This window comes from Ursus arctos, unplaced genomic scaffold, assembly GCF_023065955.2.
Source record: "Ursus arctos isolate Adak ecotype North America unplaced genomic scaffold, UrsArc2.0 scaffold_34, whole genome shotgun sequence".
Classification (NCBI taxonomy): Eukaryota; Metazoa; Chordata; class Mammalia; order Carnivora; family Ursidae; genus Ursus; species Ursus arctos.
In genome coordinates, this window is record NW_026623030.1 from 21,703,884 (window position 1) to 21,719,040 (window position 15,157).

General features: G+C 43.2%; 1 protein-coding gene across 1 annotated transcript in view; it reads right to left on the minus strand.

Moving 5' to 3' along the window:
• The window catches only part of PTPN11 (protein tyrosine phosphatase non-receptor type 11), a 78,655-nt gene extending 65,303 nt beyond the window's left edge, over positions 1 to 13,352 (minus strand). The window contains exon 1 of the mRNA XM_026514909.4: positions 13,096 to 13,352. Coding sequence (XP_026370694.1) covers positions 13,096 to 13,109 — 14 coding nt within the window. The 5' untranslated portion in view covers positions 13,110 to 13,352. The remainder of the gene's footprint in view (positions 1 to 13,095) is intronic.
• Between the last annotated feature and the right edge of the window lie 1,805 nt (positions 13,353 to 15,157).

The following is a 15,157-nucleotide window of genomic DNA, read 5'->3' on the forward strand; positions in this document are numbered from 1 at the left end:
ATGATCTGAGCCAAAATCAAGAGTCAGATGCTTAACCGACTGAGCCACCCAGGCACCCCCCCCAAGTCTGACTCCCTTATCCTGGTGACTTCTCTGTTTTCCTCAAATATGCCCCATGTGGCCTTTGCATGGGTTTTTCTTTCAGAAGCTCCCATCTCACCTTTTCACAGCACCCTGAGCGAGAGCAACGTAAGTACAATCACACATTCCTCCAACCACCAGGTTAAAAACTGGACTGGCAGCTCCCAAGGGAGAGAACCTGCCTGTAGCAACGTGTACCTCCAGCTCCACGCAAAGGGGCTAACACATGATTCCTTAAATATCTGTGGCTAGAAGGGAAGGACGAAAGCAGCCATTGGGGGAGCGTGGGGATGCCTGTCACTGCTCCTCCACATTCACAGCTCCCCACTGACACAGGTCATAGGTGGTGTCACAACAGGCTGTCAGGAGACGTAAGTGTCAGCTGGCAAAGGCTCGGACCTGACCCACCAGCTCTTTAAAAAAAAAAAATCATTTCTAGTACACAGTCGATTTTTATCCCATTTGTAGTGCTAAGGTGGTTATCCTCCCTTATCTGTACGCTACTGCAATTTTAATAAGAACTTCCAAAGCAGGGGCACCTGGGTGGCTCAGTCGGTTGAGTGTCCGCCTTCAGCTCAGGTCATGATCTCAGGGTCTTGGGATGGAGCCCATATTGGGCTCCCTACTCAGCAGGGAGTCTGCTCCTCCCTCTCCCTCTGTCCCTCCCCCCCACCCCGTGCTGTGGGCACACACACCCTCTCTCTCTCACACAAATAAATAAAATCTTAATAAAAAAAAAAAGAGGGGCGCCTGGGTGGCACAGCAGTTGAGCATCTGCCTTCGGCTCAGGGCGTGATCCTGGCGTTACGGGATCAAGCCCCACATCAGGCTCTTCTGCTGTGAGTCTGCTTCTTCCTCTCCCACTCCCCCTGCTTGTGTTCCCTCTCTCGCTGGCTGTCTCTATCTCTGTCGAATGAATAAATAAAATAAAATTTAAAAAAAAAAAAGAATTTCCTATGCACAGGTCCAGGACACCTGTGCAAAAGGCAAAAACCTGTCCCAAAGCCTCCCTATGGGTTTGAAAACACTAAAATTTGATATTTTAACTAAGTTAATACCAGTAGGGAAAGAACTCTTGGTCTACTTCTCTTTGTCTCTGTTACCACTCTGGTACCTTTACAGCACTTCACCCAGCTTTTTTCTGTGCCCCTCACCTGTAAATGTGCAGGTATTCATAACATGGTAATAAATACATATTAAAAAACAAATGGGATGCCTGGGTGGCTCAGCAGGTTAAGCGTTTGACTCCCAATTTCATCGCAGGGTCCTGAGATTGAGCCCCACATTGGGCTCTGGGCGTGGAACCTGCTTAAGATTCTCGTCCCTCTCTCTCTGCCCTCCCCGACCTTGCACTCTCTCTGAGAGCAAACAAAAAAACAAAAGAGGTGCTCACGGTTCTTTCTACAGGACAAGCTAAATAAAGTAGACCACATTGTGTAGCCCCATAAGCAGACCCCACTTAAAAGCAATGAAATTTTACATTTAATCTGGACCTTAGAGGAAAAGAACCAAAGTCATAAACATCTCTATAAAGTTTGGCAACCATTCTACCAGGGTTGTGGTAGATAGAATATAAACTGTTTAGTTTTAAGCTTTAATTTATGAGTCAGAAGAAAATATAATTTTCTATTAAGTGTATTCTTAAAAAAATTACACCTATATTTTGGATTTGTTTTTCCCTTCAACAAAGCCAATAAGCATATGTATTTGAAAGAAATACATATACTTGCATTTACCAATATGAGTTGCATTTTTCTAAACATTAAGTAAGCCCAGGCATCATAACATGAAAAAATGTAAAATACTAAATTTTTCCTTCCCTTCCTAATTATTTGGATTGAAAAAGGTTAGGATAAGGCACAGTTTTATGTTTTTGTATCTTGCAATTTAATTTGGAAAGAAATACATCAAATTGTGTAAAAAAAAATATTTCTGTATCTGTTTTTACAAAGCTACTCCTGGGGCGCCTGGGTGGCACAGCGGTTAAGCGTCTGCCTCCGGCTCAGGGCGTGATCCCAGCGTTTCGGGATCGAGTCCCACATCAGGCTCCTCCGCTATGAGCCTGCTTCTTCCTCTCCCACTCCCCCTGCTTGTGTTCCCTCTCTCGCTGGCTGTCTCTATCTCTGTCAAATAAATAAATAAAATCTTTAAAAATTAAAAATAAATTTAAAAAAATTAAAAAATAAAAAATAAAAATAAAAAGCTACTCCTGTATAAAGCTGAAGTATAACTTTAAATGTTCCTGCTACACAATTAGCAAGCATCGCAGTAAAGATTGGATATGGCAAGAATCATCAATGGATGCTTAATCTGGGGGAAATTTTGGCGGGGAGCAGGATACCTGCATGGTCATACACTGTATCTTCATCAATCACTGATTAGTTACAAGGGAGAAAATATGGGGTGCCTGGGTAGCTCCATCAGTTAAGCGTCTGCCTTCAGCTCAGGTCATGATCCCAGGGTCCTGGGATCAGTCCCGCATCAGGGTCCTGGGATCGAGTCCCGCATCAGGCTCCTTGCTCAGCAGGGAGCCTGCTTCTCTCTCTGCCTGCCACTCCCCCTGCTTGTGCGCTTGCTCTCTCTCTGACAAATAAATAAATAAAATCTTTTAAAAGGGGGGGAGAAAATATTATACAAAGGAGAAAGTGGAAAAACCCTTAACCAGGTAGTCACTAATGATTAACGTCATCAGTGGACATCATGTACCTCCAGATACAACACCCCAAGAAGGACACAATTTCACCTACCTAGTACTCCGGCTGAAATCTAGTAATAATGAAACACTAGACAAATCCAAAACGAGAAATATTCTATTTTAAAAGGGGAAGGGGGAGATGTATTTTTCCTAAAAATCACTAGCATAAAAGACAAAGGTTGCAGAAGTTTCCAGATTAAAGAGATCTAACAACTAAATACAAGTGGATCCTGTAGTAGAGGAGGGAAAAAATGGTATAAAGGGCATGACTGGGTCAACCAGCACAGCTGGAATAAAGCAGGTTAGATAAAAAGATTGTTATTGATGGTAAAATTACTACAGTTAAAAATTTTAAAAGATAGGGGAACCCGGTGGCTCAGTCGGTTAAGTGGCTAGCTGCCTTCGGCTCAGGTCAGGATCCCAGGGTACTGGGATCGAGCCCCGCATTGGGCTCCCTGCTCAGCAGAGAGCCTGCTTCTCCCTCTCCCTCTGCCCACCTGTGCTCTCTCTCTCTGTCAAATAAATAAATAAAAATCTTTAAAAAAAAGATAGCTTTATTCTTAGAAAATATACACGGAAGTATTTAGGAACAAAGGGCTATGATCTATGTAATTTATCTTCAAATGTCTGGAGAAAAAAATCATAAAATATTATATATGTGTATTTAAACACACACACACAGAATGTAAAACAAATGGGATAGAAAGTTAACAGTAGTGAGTCTGTGTAAATGGTAGTCTATCCATATGCGTATTCTTTGCACTATTCTGATTCTTGTAACTTTTCTCAAAGTTTGAAACAAATCCTAAGTAAAAGATAAAAATTATTTGAAAATTTTCTGAAAAATCCATTTGCTCAAGTCACCAGCACGATTTCCATCATCAGTAAGTTATCCATCCATACCCCTGAAGCTGGCTGTATAGGTAGGTACCAAAAAGAGATGACAGGGAGAAGACAGAGATGAGAACTTACATGGAGAGAGAGTATGGGGACAGAAAGAAGACAGATTTATGGTTTTACTACCAATAATATTATATATTTAAATAAGAACTTATAAATTATGAAACAAAGAAGATTTCTCCATGTTTATTACAAACGCCTTTTTTCAACAATTGTGAACCAGTTCTGGCAGCAAGGACAAAATAATGTAGTATTGGCTATCATACTTTACAGCAGGTTAAAATTACTGCAACATTTACTGAATGCCGCGTGCCAATGTAACCATTACATTACTATTACTATTACTATTTACTTCTAAAAGTTTCTAAAGCAGGATCTAAACCCACAGTTGTCTTATTGTAACCACATGTTCTCACCTTTGCATGTTTCACAGAATTAATGCTTACACAGAGTATCCTGCTGATGCTGAGGGTGCAAAAGACATTATAAATTGACTTCCACTGCTGAAGGTGTACGCAAACACCACCCCACCCGTCAGGTAGACTGGCAACAGGAGATAAGGCCAATGGTGGTCTCTTTACCCCTTTATTAAATAAACTCTATTATCTCCTCTACAACTTACAATTATACCTATCATGTTATTAAGAATGAACAGAGGAGGGTGATGTTTACAAGGGAAATAGTAACCAGCATTTAGCACAAAGACCGGACAGAGCAAGGGCTTAATAAACATTGGCTATCACCTTTGCTATCATTATTATTACTGGTGGAAGACAGCAGGAAAGATTCTTCTCATGCATAATTATGTCAGTATCACACAGGCCATTCTGACATCTGTATTATTTATGTTACACTGCCTTTTAATAAACTTAACTTCAGGGTCCAGGGGCTGTCCCTACATTATTTCAAATAGCATACAATTATAAATTAAAAGTTGTAGCCCATAACCTATCTACTTGAGCTTTGATTTATTTTAAACTCTTCTTCCTCAGCTGTTTTTTCAAATAGCGCTGGTAATCACCAAAAACTTTTTCCCACTTACATTTAATATTTGCGTTCAATCACTGACAATTCTATGATGTGCAGCGTGCTTATCACCAATAAGGAGAAGTGGGAGTTCACTCAATCCCTTAGATCTTAGTGAGGATAAAGACAAACAGTAGAATTAACAGAATTAATATTACGGGGCTGGCCTCAAGGATTTCAAACGATTGTGATATTAGGTACTGAGGCCACACACCTCGAAGCCTGGTCCCATCTCCCACCTGGTATGAGTGTAAACAGTAGAGGTTAGTCTAACCAAAAAAAAAAAAAGGTAACATAAATGCATTTGCATTACCTGAAAAGATGGGAAAAGGCAAATCAGTATACCTCCATCTGAGTTTATCAACAAACTGATTAATACCATTGGGTCCACAGGGTATTAGATGAGAAGAAACAGATAAATTTGCAGTCCTCCCATGTATATAGTAGGCATCTGGTGAATGGCTGTTGACTGAATGAATTTGGGGGGTGGATAAAAAAAACAGGTAGGATAAGACATCAGGCAGAGGGAAGTAGAGAAAAAGTCACATGGGGAAGGGAGAGGGAAGGAAAAGTGTCCCCCTTTTGCTCATTCTAACACCTGCAAACCTGCCGGCTCCTGACAACCCCTTCTAACTGGCCATCTTCTGATGTTATTATTTAGTAAGAAAGGGTCTCAAGTCACACATGGCCTAGGCGGCTACTACCCACCTCTTCGAAAGAGCTGAAAGTGTGTTTGTGCGCGCACACACACATACGAACCACCACCACTTGTGGAAAAAGAGCCACAAATCAAGGTCTACAACAAAATGCATAAAACACAGGAGCCTGAGTGAGCTTGAAGAAACAAAAGACCAGGGGAGTTTACAAACCCAAACAGTTTGCTGGGAAATCACACCAGAAATCTACAGAACCACCCACCTCCCCACCCCCACCCCTCCCTGTCAGCGAACACAGATTCTGCACAGGCTTAGCTCTCTGAGGCTAGGAACTTATTATGTCAAGTGAGTCTTCAACAAAAAAAAAAAAAAAAAAAAAAAATGCTGATGAACCAAAAAGAAAATACAATGATGCTGAATATTTTGTTTTATCTAAGCACCCTCTTCCCCCAGTGGTGTGGGGAAACGGTCAAGCAGGCCGATAATTTCAGGAACTTATTCTTATTCAAGGCCACCATGCTAAGAAGAGAATTTAAACTAGGGATCCAAAGTCTAATTTCGGTTTCTTGCCTAAATATAAAGTGACACTGGGTATATCTTTCTTACCAGCTGCTCCAAAAAAAAAATCATTATCTTTGTCCTTGGGGAGAAAGTTTATAGTTTGGTACTTTCTGCAGATTATAAGAATATTCCTCTTTTCTAATTAACTTTTAATATCCTATAGGAAAAGGATAAGTCATGAAGAAAGGGCAGTCGATAGGGACAAGCAGTCTGAGTAACTGAAGCTAGAAAAAAGTGGTTGCGGCAGTTTTTCCACGGTAGCGAACAGCTGTCTTTATGATATCTTCTCGTGGAGTTTCGGCGGTCAGCATCATGGCTCTGATGACAAGGCAATAAAAGCAAACTGCCTCTGAAACTCCTTCCACAAACGGCTTCTACGTTAGTTCAAAGCCTCTCTCTCGTTCGGCTGCTCTCCCCGAGTCCACTCGTGTCTCCTACAATCCTTCCTTCACAGTAGCCAGAGAGATATTTTTAAACTGACCAGCTCATGCCACTCCCCTGATCACATCCTTCTATGCCTTTTATGCTGCTCTTAAAATACAATCCAAACTCCTCTCCATGGTCCACATGACCCTTGAAGACATCACAAGTTCCTGTGTGGTCCAGTTCCTACCCACCTCCCCAGTGTCCCCGATGTGCTCCCTTCTGCTCTTGAAGTGCTCCAAGAACTTCCCCACCTCAGCACTTCCACACCTGTTTCCCAACACCTGAACACCCAGGGCCTAGCACAGAGCCTGGCAAATAGTAATCCCACAATAAATAGCTCTTGAGTGAGTGGACTGATGTTTCATTAGAATGATTCCATGGGATGATAAAGACTTGGACCTAGAATCCATTATCTCTTTATATTTTTCTAAAAGATTTTATTTATTTATTTGTCAGAGAGAGAGAGCGTGCGCGTGAGAGCACAAGCAGGGGGAGAGGCAGGCAGAGGGAGAAGCGGGCTCTCCACTGAGCAAGGAGCCCAATGTGGGACTCGATTCCAGGACCCTGGGATCATGACCTGAGCTGAAGGCAGACACTTAACCAACTGAGCCACCTAGGCATCCCACAGACTGTATTATCTTTACAAGAAAATATGGCATGTCTGTATATATGTATGTGTGTATAGACAGATATATACAATGTCTATATATATGTATATATCAGGATACATGTACATATGTATTCTAAACAGAATAGCCTATCCTGATAAACTTCTATTTCACTTTGGTACTAGCTTTATCAAACTCTGATGTAGCACACAAGTCTGTCTCCCTCTTTGAATTCAATGCTCCTTGCAACCATGAATAGTATCTTCCACATTTCAACGTTGTCAAGGACCACAGCACATGTAAGTCTACAAAATGCACACAACCCTCCAAAACTCAGTAGTGAATTGAGCTCCAATTTAGGGAGTCTGAATCCAGTTCCGGGTCTTAAAGCCTTGGCTGCAGTCCACAACTCCCACAGAGCCTGAGTATTTGCCTTGCCTTAAAGGTAAGGCAGTATCTGCCTAGCCTTAGAAACGTCAGCAGTGGATGGCAAGTGCCGTCTGTTTCCCAAAGGGAAAGAGGAATAAGGACAGTATCCTATTGTTCTATGGCTGCTAACGAAGTACACGAAGGCCCACCAGTAACAATCACAAACATGAGCTGGTTCTGCTTTTTCAGGATCTTGTGTGCTTTCCAACAGTCTCTGCACTGACCATGGGCAAGAAGGGTAAGTAATCTTAGCAGTGGCCCCTGCATTTGAGCAGTTCCAGCCAAAACTCTGAGCTTACATCGGGACACAACATTAATAAAGACATCCCAGTCGCAACTGGAAAGGCAAAGGCCTGTTATTTTTCAGCAAGGCAGGTTTATTTACTCCCACAGGAGATAAACCAACATGGCCACCAGGGAGAGCCTGGGACAAAATGTACTTGACCTGCAATAGATAAACCAAGAGCCTGGAGTCTGAGAACAAGCTAAATCTTCTGCTCTTCTCAGCTCAAGTCATCGTCCATCATCTTTCAGAAGAACAAAAGCAAATGTAGGGAGGGGCGACTGGGTGGCTCAGTCGGTTAAGCATCTGCCTTCGGCTCAGGTCATGATCCCAGGGTCCTGAGATCGACCCCCACGTCGGACTCCCTGCTCAGCGGGGAGTCTGCTTCTCCCTCTCCCTCTGCTGCTCCCCCTGCTTGTCCTCTCTCTGTGTCAAATACATAAATAAGCAATCTTTAAAAAAAAAAAAAGCAGATGTAAAGGACCTGCCATATGCTGAAAGAGGGCTCAAAGAATACAGGGAGTTTTGTCAGCTGAACAAGGCAGAGTGGTACACACAAGCAACCTCAAAATCTAACTTCAGTACTACCACCGCTAAATCACCCGTGGGGGAGGGGTCATTTCATTGTTCATGGCCTTCGTTTCCCTACTTATGATGTTGAGAAATATCAGTACACTGAATATACTGACATTTTAATTACTGAACACATACAAAATCTAAATCCTAAACACACCAAAAAGAATTATTTTGATAACTAAGCAAAATGAAACTGAGAATAATATTGGTCACTCAGGAGTCAACTCCTATGCTCACCTCCTCAGACAGATCATTCTTAAACTCATCAAACTAACATTATTGCCACTTGTGTTGGGTTTTTTTTCTCCCGGCAGTTACACCACCTGAAATTGCGATCTTCATTCATAGGTTTTTCTTTTCTTTCTCTCAACCGAAAGAATAGCATCTTTGCCAATCTCACTGCTTTGTCCTGCCGGGTTCAATAACTGCTCGATTGAATTAATACCGAGGTTAAAAATAATTTGAAAAAGAAAAAGACTAACACTGATCTCAAGCCTTATAATAAAACTACAATAACCAAAACCATGTGGTGTTGGCATATAGACAGATAAACAGATCAATACAACAGAATGGAGTCCAGCAACAGACCCACATATAAATGGACAACAGATTTTCTACAAAGGTGCAAATTCAAAAGAGACAGTCTCTTCAACAGTGTTAAAACTGGGTATCTATATGCAAAACAATACATATGTACATGTGTACATACACATATATAACTCCACACATCACCATATACAAAAATTAACTCAAAACCTTTGAGAAAACATTTGAGATCTTGGGTTAAGCAAAGATTCTTTAGCATGATCTGTTTTTTTTTTTAAGATTTTATTTATTTAGTTGACAGAGAGACAGCCAGCGAGAGAGGGAACACAAGCAGGGGGAGTGGGAGAGGAAGAAGCAGGCTCATAGCAGAGGAGCCTGATGTGGGGCTCGATCCCATAACGCCGGGATCACGCCCTGAGCCGAAGGCAGACGCTTAACGACTGCGCCACCCAGGCGCCCCTAGCGTGATCCATTTTAAAAAAAAATTGAGGGGCACCCCGCGGGCTCAGTCAATGGAGCACGCGACTCTTGACCTCTGGATTCTAAGTTCGAGCTCCATGTTGGGTGTAGAGATTACTTACAAATAAAATCTTAATTAATTAGTTAGTTAATTACTTAAAAATAGAAATTGATAAACTGGACTTCATCAAAATTAAAAACCTCTGTTCTTCAAAGAGACTGTTAAAAAAGATGAAAAGACAACGGGGCTCAGTTGGTTAAGCATCCAACTCTTGGTTTCAGCTCAGGTCATGATCTCAAGGTCCTGGGATCCAGCCCTGTGTCAGGCAGGCTCTGCACTCAGAGGGGAGTCTGGGGAAATCTGCTTGAGGATTCTCTTCCTCTCCCTCTGCCTCTCCCCCCACTCATGCTTGTGTGCGCACATGTGTGCTTTCCCTCTCTCTCTCAAATAAATAAATAAACATTAAAAAAAAAAAAAAAAGAGGGGCACCTGGGTGGCTCAGTCAGTTAAGCATCTGTCTGCTTTTGGCTCAGGTCAGGACTTCACGGTCCTGGGACTGAGCCCCAAGTCCTGCTCCCAGCTCAGGAGGGAGTCTGCTTCTCCCTCTCCCTCTGCAAACCCCCCCAATCGTGTGCACGCACTCTCTCTCTCTCAAATAAATAAATGAAATCTTTAAAAAAAAAAAAAAAAAAGAGAGAGAGCAAGATGAAAGACAAGCCACAAAGAGAAAATTTTGCAATTCTGATAAAGGACTGTTTCCAGAATAAAGAACTCTTTTTTTTTTTTTTTAAAGATTTTGCTTATTTTTTGAGAGAGAGAGAGAACACAGAGGGAGATGGAGAAGCGGTCTCCCTGCTGAGCAGACAGCCCAACCTGAGGACTCGATCCCAGGACCCTGAGATCATCACCTGAGCTGAAGGCAGACGCTTAACTGACTGAGACACCCAGGAGTCCCTGGAATAAAGAATTCTCAATAAAAAAAAAAATAACTAAATAAAAACGGGGGAAAATATTTGATCAAGTAAACATGTCACCAAAGAAAATATACAGATGGCAAAAAAGCACATGAAAAGATGATCAACATCATTAGTCACCAAGGAAAAGATGAATTAAAACTACAATGAGGGGGCGCCTGGGTGGCTCAGTCAGTTAAGCATCTGCCTTCGGCTCAGGTCATGATCTCAGGGTCCTGGGATCCAGCCCCAAGTCGGGCCTCCTGCTCAATGGGGAGTCTGCCTCTCCCTCTGCCCCTCCCCCTATTGCTCATGCACTCATGCACGCATGCGCTCTCTCTCTCTCAAATAAATAAAATTCAAAATCTTAAATGAAATACCATGACACACCCACTAAAATGGCTAAAATTTAAAAATTGACCATATCAAGTGTTGACAAAGATGTGGAGTAACTAGAACTCTTACATGCTACTAGTGGGAATGTAAATGGTATAACCACTTTGGAAAACCGTCTGGCAATTTCTGAAAAAGTTAAATATACATTGACCGTATGATCCAGTCGTTCCCCCAGAGGTATTTTGGTAAATACCTCTTGCGCACAAACATTCACAGCAGCTTTGTCTGTGAGAGCCGAACTCCAGAACATCCCAAATGTTCCCATCAACAGGTGGATGGATAACAAACAGTAGTACACCCATACAATGGAACATTACCAGCAATACAAAGAAATGAACTTTTTGATACATACTACAACATGATGAATCTCAACATAATTATGCTGAGGATAAAAAACCAGACATAAAATTCCATTTATATAAAATTCTAAGAATTGCAACTAAGGTGTAATGACAGAAAGCAGAACAGTGGTCGCCTGACAAGGAAAGGATTAAAAAGACACAAGGAAACATCATGAGGGATGATGGATATGTTCATTATCTTGACTATGATGATGGTTTCACAAGTACATGCATGTGTCAAAACATCAAATTGTACACCTAAATATATGCAATCTATTGTGTGCCATTTATGCCTCAATAAAGCTGATTAAAAATAATAAAACAGACCTGCCATCTGAAAATATAATAAATAGTTTCCAATTCTATGTGTTATGTTCTTAAGCTGACTTTTTCGGTGGCATGCGTTTCTTTTCGATAATATAGGAGGGCCAGAGAAAAGGAATGATCTTTGCCACCTGCAGCTCTGGCTACACCCCCACTTCTCCCCTTTTACACTAACAAGCTGGACAATGTAGGGTCTATTACTACCCGGCCCCTTCCCCATTCCCAACCCCCAGTCTTTTTGTCTCCTAAAGAAGCAGATCCTTACTTGTCTGGAAGAGCAGACACACGGAACAAAAGGTTCAATGACTATTTGACAGATTAAAGAATAGACAACTGTTTTATTTAAAAGCTCCCTAAAGAATTAGAACATTTGAGGCTATACACTGCTCTGTTGAAATGCAGTTATATATTACCCAGATCTGTAAGCACTTGCCAACAGTCCAAATCACTCACTTCCTAAGAGTTTTTGGTTTTCTTTTCTCTCCTTCTTTTCCTTTCACGAATAAATAATGTGCTGGTGTATTTTGAGAAGACATTCCTAATATTTTGAAAATTCTCTCAAATAACCCCAACAGCCTGAAAAAAGTTTTTCAAAGTCTACGACAGTGACCATAACAAGACAATAAAGGAAAAGACCAAACAATGGGTCTTATGTGTGAATCGTATATAAAGAGTGGCAACACAAAATAACAGGATCATTATCTGAAAACAATAGGTCACACTACAGTTCAACAACAAAATAAGGCTTACAAATGATTAACAATAGTCATAAAATAATAATAGCAACATGGTGATTAAACAGTGGGGATTCTGACTCTACCACTTATTGGTTGAGTGACTTCAGGCAAGTTGCCTAACTTCTGAAAATCAGTTTATTCATCTTTAGAACCAGGATAATAGTAAGAAGAAGAACAAGAAGAATTCCTCTTCTCATTGGGTTATAGTGAGGATTAAACGTGTTTGGCTTACAGTAAGAGCTAAATAAACGTTAGCTATTAGAAGTAGTATTACCCTGAACTTCCAAGGGATCTCATTAATTCACTAGCCCTCCTTCTGACTCTTAGGTGCAAATCCTGTCATTTACTAGCATGAAACTTCTAAGCCTCAGTTTCCACATCCGTAAAACGGGGGCGATTAATGTTACCTGACTTTCAAGGCTGTGGTTAAGGATTAACTAACTAGAGATACAGCTGCCTTCCCTCCCATCTCCCAAAGCGAAGACCGCGGAGGAAGGAAATACTTCTAATAGCAGCAGATACAGTCAGTTTTTCCATTTCTGGCACGTGAGAGGTGGGGGGGAAAGGAGGTGCAAAGAGCCACATAAACGGGTCAAGTTCCTGAGTGAAGCCCCCAAACGCATGCGAGAGGCAGAGTGACCCAGAGCGGCTCGACCGTCGGGGGCCCGGCCCCGCGCAACTCCCTCCTTACCCCTCCCGCGTCCCGGGCCGAGGAGCCTCCCCAAGTGAGCGGGGTTATTTCGGAATCACCATGAGGCAATTCTCATGAGGCAATGGGTCAGGAATGCGGCGCCGAGCCGGGCCGCTGGCGTCCGCGGTTCCCCGGGCGGCTCTACCTGCCCCCGTCCTGACGGGCATCCCCAGGGCTGCTGGAGCCGGAACTCGGGGAGGCAGGAAATGAATGGGGACCCGAGAGGTGGGGGCGCGGTGGCGCCGGGCCCCCGGTCCCGGGAGGACGAAAAGTTGGGAGGGAGCCTGTCCCCCGCGACCCCGGGCGGGAGTCCGAAGCCCGGCCGGGGCGCCCCCTCCCGGGCGGGGCTGATCAAACGCGGCGGGGGCCGGGCCGAGGCCCGGGCCGGGCCCTCGGGGCTCCTCACCTCCGCGATGTCATGTTCCTCCCGCCCTCCGGCTCCGCGACGGACCCGCTCCTTGCTCAGGCTCTACTGGGCCCGGTCACATCGGGCTGGCCCGAGGGAGGCCCGCTCGGGACCGGACAGGGGGGCAGAGCCAGCCGGCCGCGCGCAGACCCCCCTCCAGGCCTGGGGATCCCGGAGACTGTGCAGCCGCCCCCCAAGCCCGGTTCGCTCCTCCTCCTCCCCCGCCTATCCCCGCCGGCGCCGCCGTGACGTCACCCCGCGCGACGCCCGCCGCCACTTCCTGCTCCCACTCCGCCCGAGACTGAGCGGCGGCTGTTAATGGCAGTTCAGTGTCTCCGTGGAGCCGCCGCGACGCAGTTAGCAAAACACTCTCACCCTCCTTTAGACCTGGGCTGCACGGCGCGCGCGCGGCGCCTTCACTATTGTGTGCATTCCCGTGAGCCGATCGCATTTGCTCCCACCGTATCAATTTCCATCTCTGCCCTGACTGCCAAATCTAATTTCATTCATTTCATTCCACAAATCGCCGCTCCACTTTTTAGCTGTGTAACCTTACGAAAGTTGCTGGGTGTCAGTTGTTGAGTCTCTGAGCTTCAGTGTTCTCCATTTCTTCGTTTCTGTAAAATGAAGATAGTAATTGAATTCTTTTCATAGGATTATTATGGGGATTAAATATGCAAAATACTTAGAACTAGGCCTGGTCTATTTAATAAGTGCTTTGTAATTGTTACCTGGATTATCATGATAATTAAACATCTGTTGAATGTTTTCTTTCTAGTAGGCACTGTTTTAAACTATGGGGATACAAAAAAAAAAAAATTGTGAGTAGTGAACTGAAGACAAAAATTCCTGCTAAAATACTCAAGAAAATACTGTATTTCCATCTTTCTTTTCTCCATACCCCTTTAAAGTATCATTTTTTAAAGATTTTTATTTATTTATTTTAGAGAGAAAGAATCCCAAGTACACTCCTCATTGAGCCCTTAGAGGGCCTCTATCGCACAAAGGTGAGATCATAACCTGAGCAGAAACCAAGAGTTGGGCACTCAACCAAGAGTGGGTGCTCCACTGACTGTGCCACTGTGCCACTGAGGCATCCCTTATTGTTTCTTTTTTAAAGATTTATTTATTTATTTATTTATTTATTTATTTATTTATTATTTGAGAGAGAGAGCACAAGCAGTAGGCGCAGAGGGAGAGGGAGAGAGAATCTCAAGCAGACTCCATGGTGAGTGGTGGGGTCCACCGGAGCTCTATCTCCCAACCCTAGCCTAAACCAAGAGCTGGAGCTTAACCCACTGCACCTCCCAGGCACCTCTATATTTCATCTTAAATAGAGTCTTCACTGAGGATGACAATCTGAGTACAGATCTGATCCTGGAGTAGTCAGTGGAAATAACTCTGGCGAATAGCATTTCAAGCATAGGGAGAGGCAAGTGCAAAAGCTCTGAGGCAGGAGGCTGCCTCCTGTATTCCAGAAACTATGAAGAGATCTCTGACTGGAGCACAGAAGGCGGTGTGGGGGTGTGTGTGTGAAGGGAGACCAGTAGGAGATGAGGTGAGACCAGCATAGAGATGATCAAGGTCCTATAGGCTATTTAAAAGAACAGTAAAATGGAGAGCCATTGAAAGATTTTCAGCAAAGAAGGAATATAATCTGTGTTTTAAATTTTGAAAGGAATTAAGTAGGGGCACTCTGGGAGAATCAGATCTAGAGGGCAAGTCTGGGAACAGACTAGTTCAGAATAATATTCCAGGCTAAAGATGATGGTGGCTCAGACCAGAATGAAAAGGTAGAGCCTTTACCTGATGAATGTCCTTGTGAGTCATTAAAGGCCACAGCTCTAGTAAGTGGTAGAATCAGAATTTGAACCCACATCTATGTAGCTCCAAAATCTTTATTTTTATTTCCTCCCAATGCTCCTCACCTCATTCCTATACAGAGAACTCTAATATAGTGTGCTGACTTCTTCAGCCTTGGTGATACAAAAAAAGAAAAAAAGAAAATCCTTACAAAATTTTCTTTAATATATGTCAGTTTAATTTAGGTAATAGACCTTCA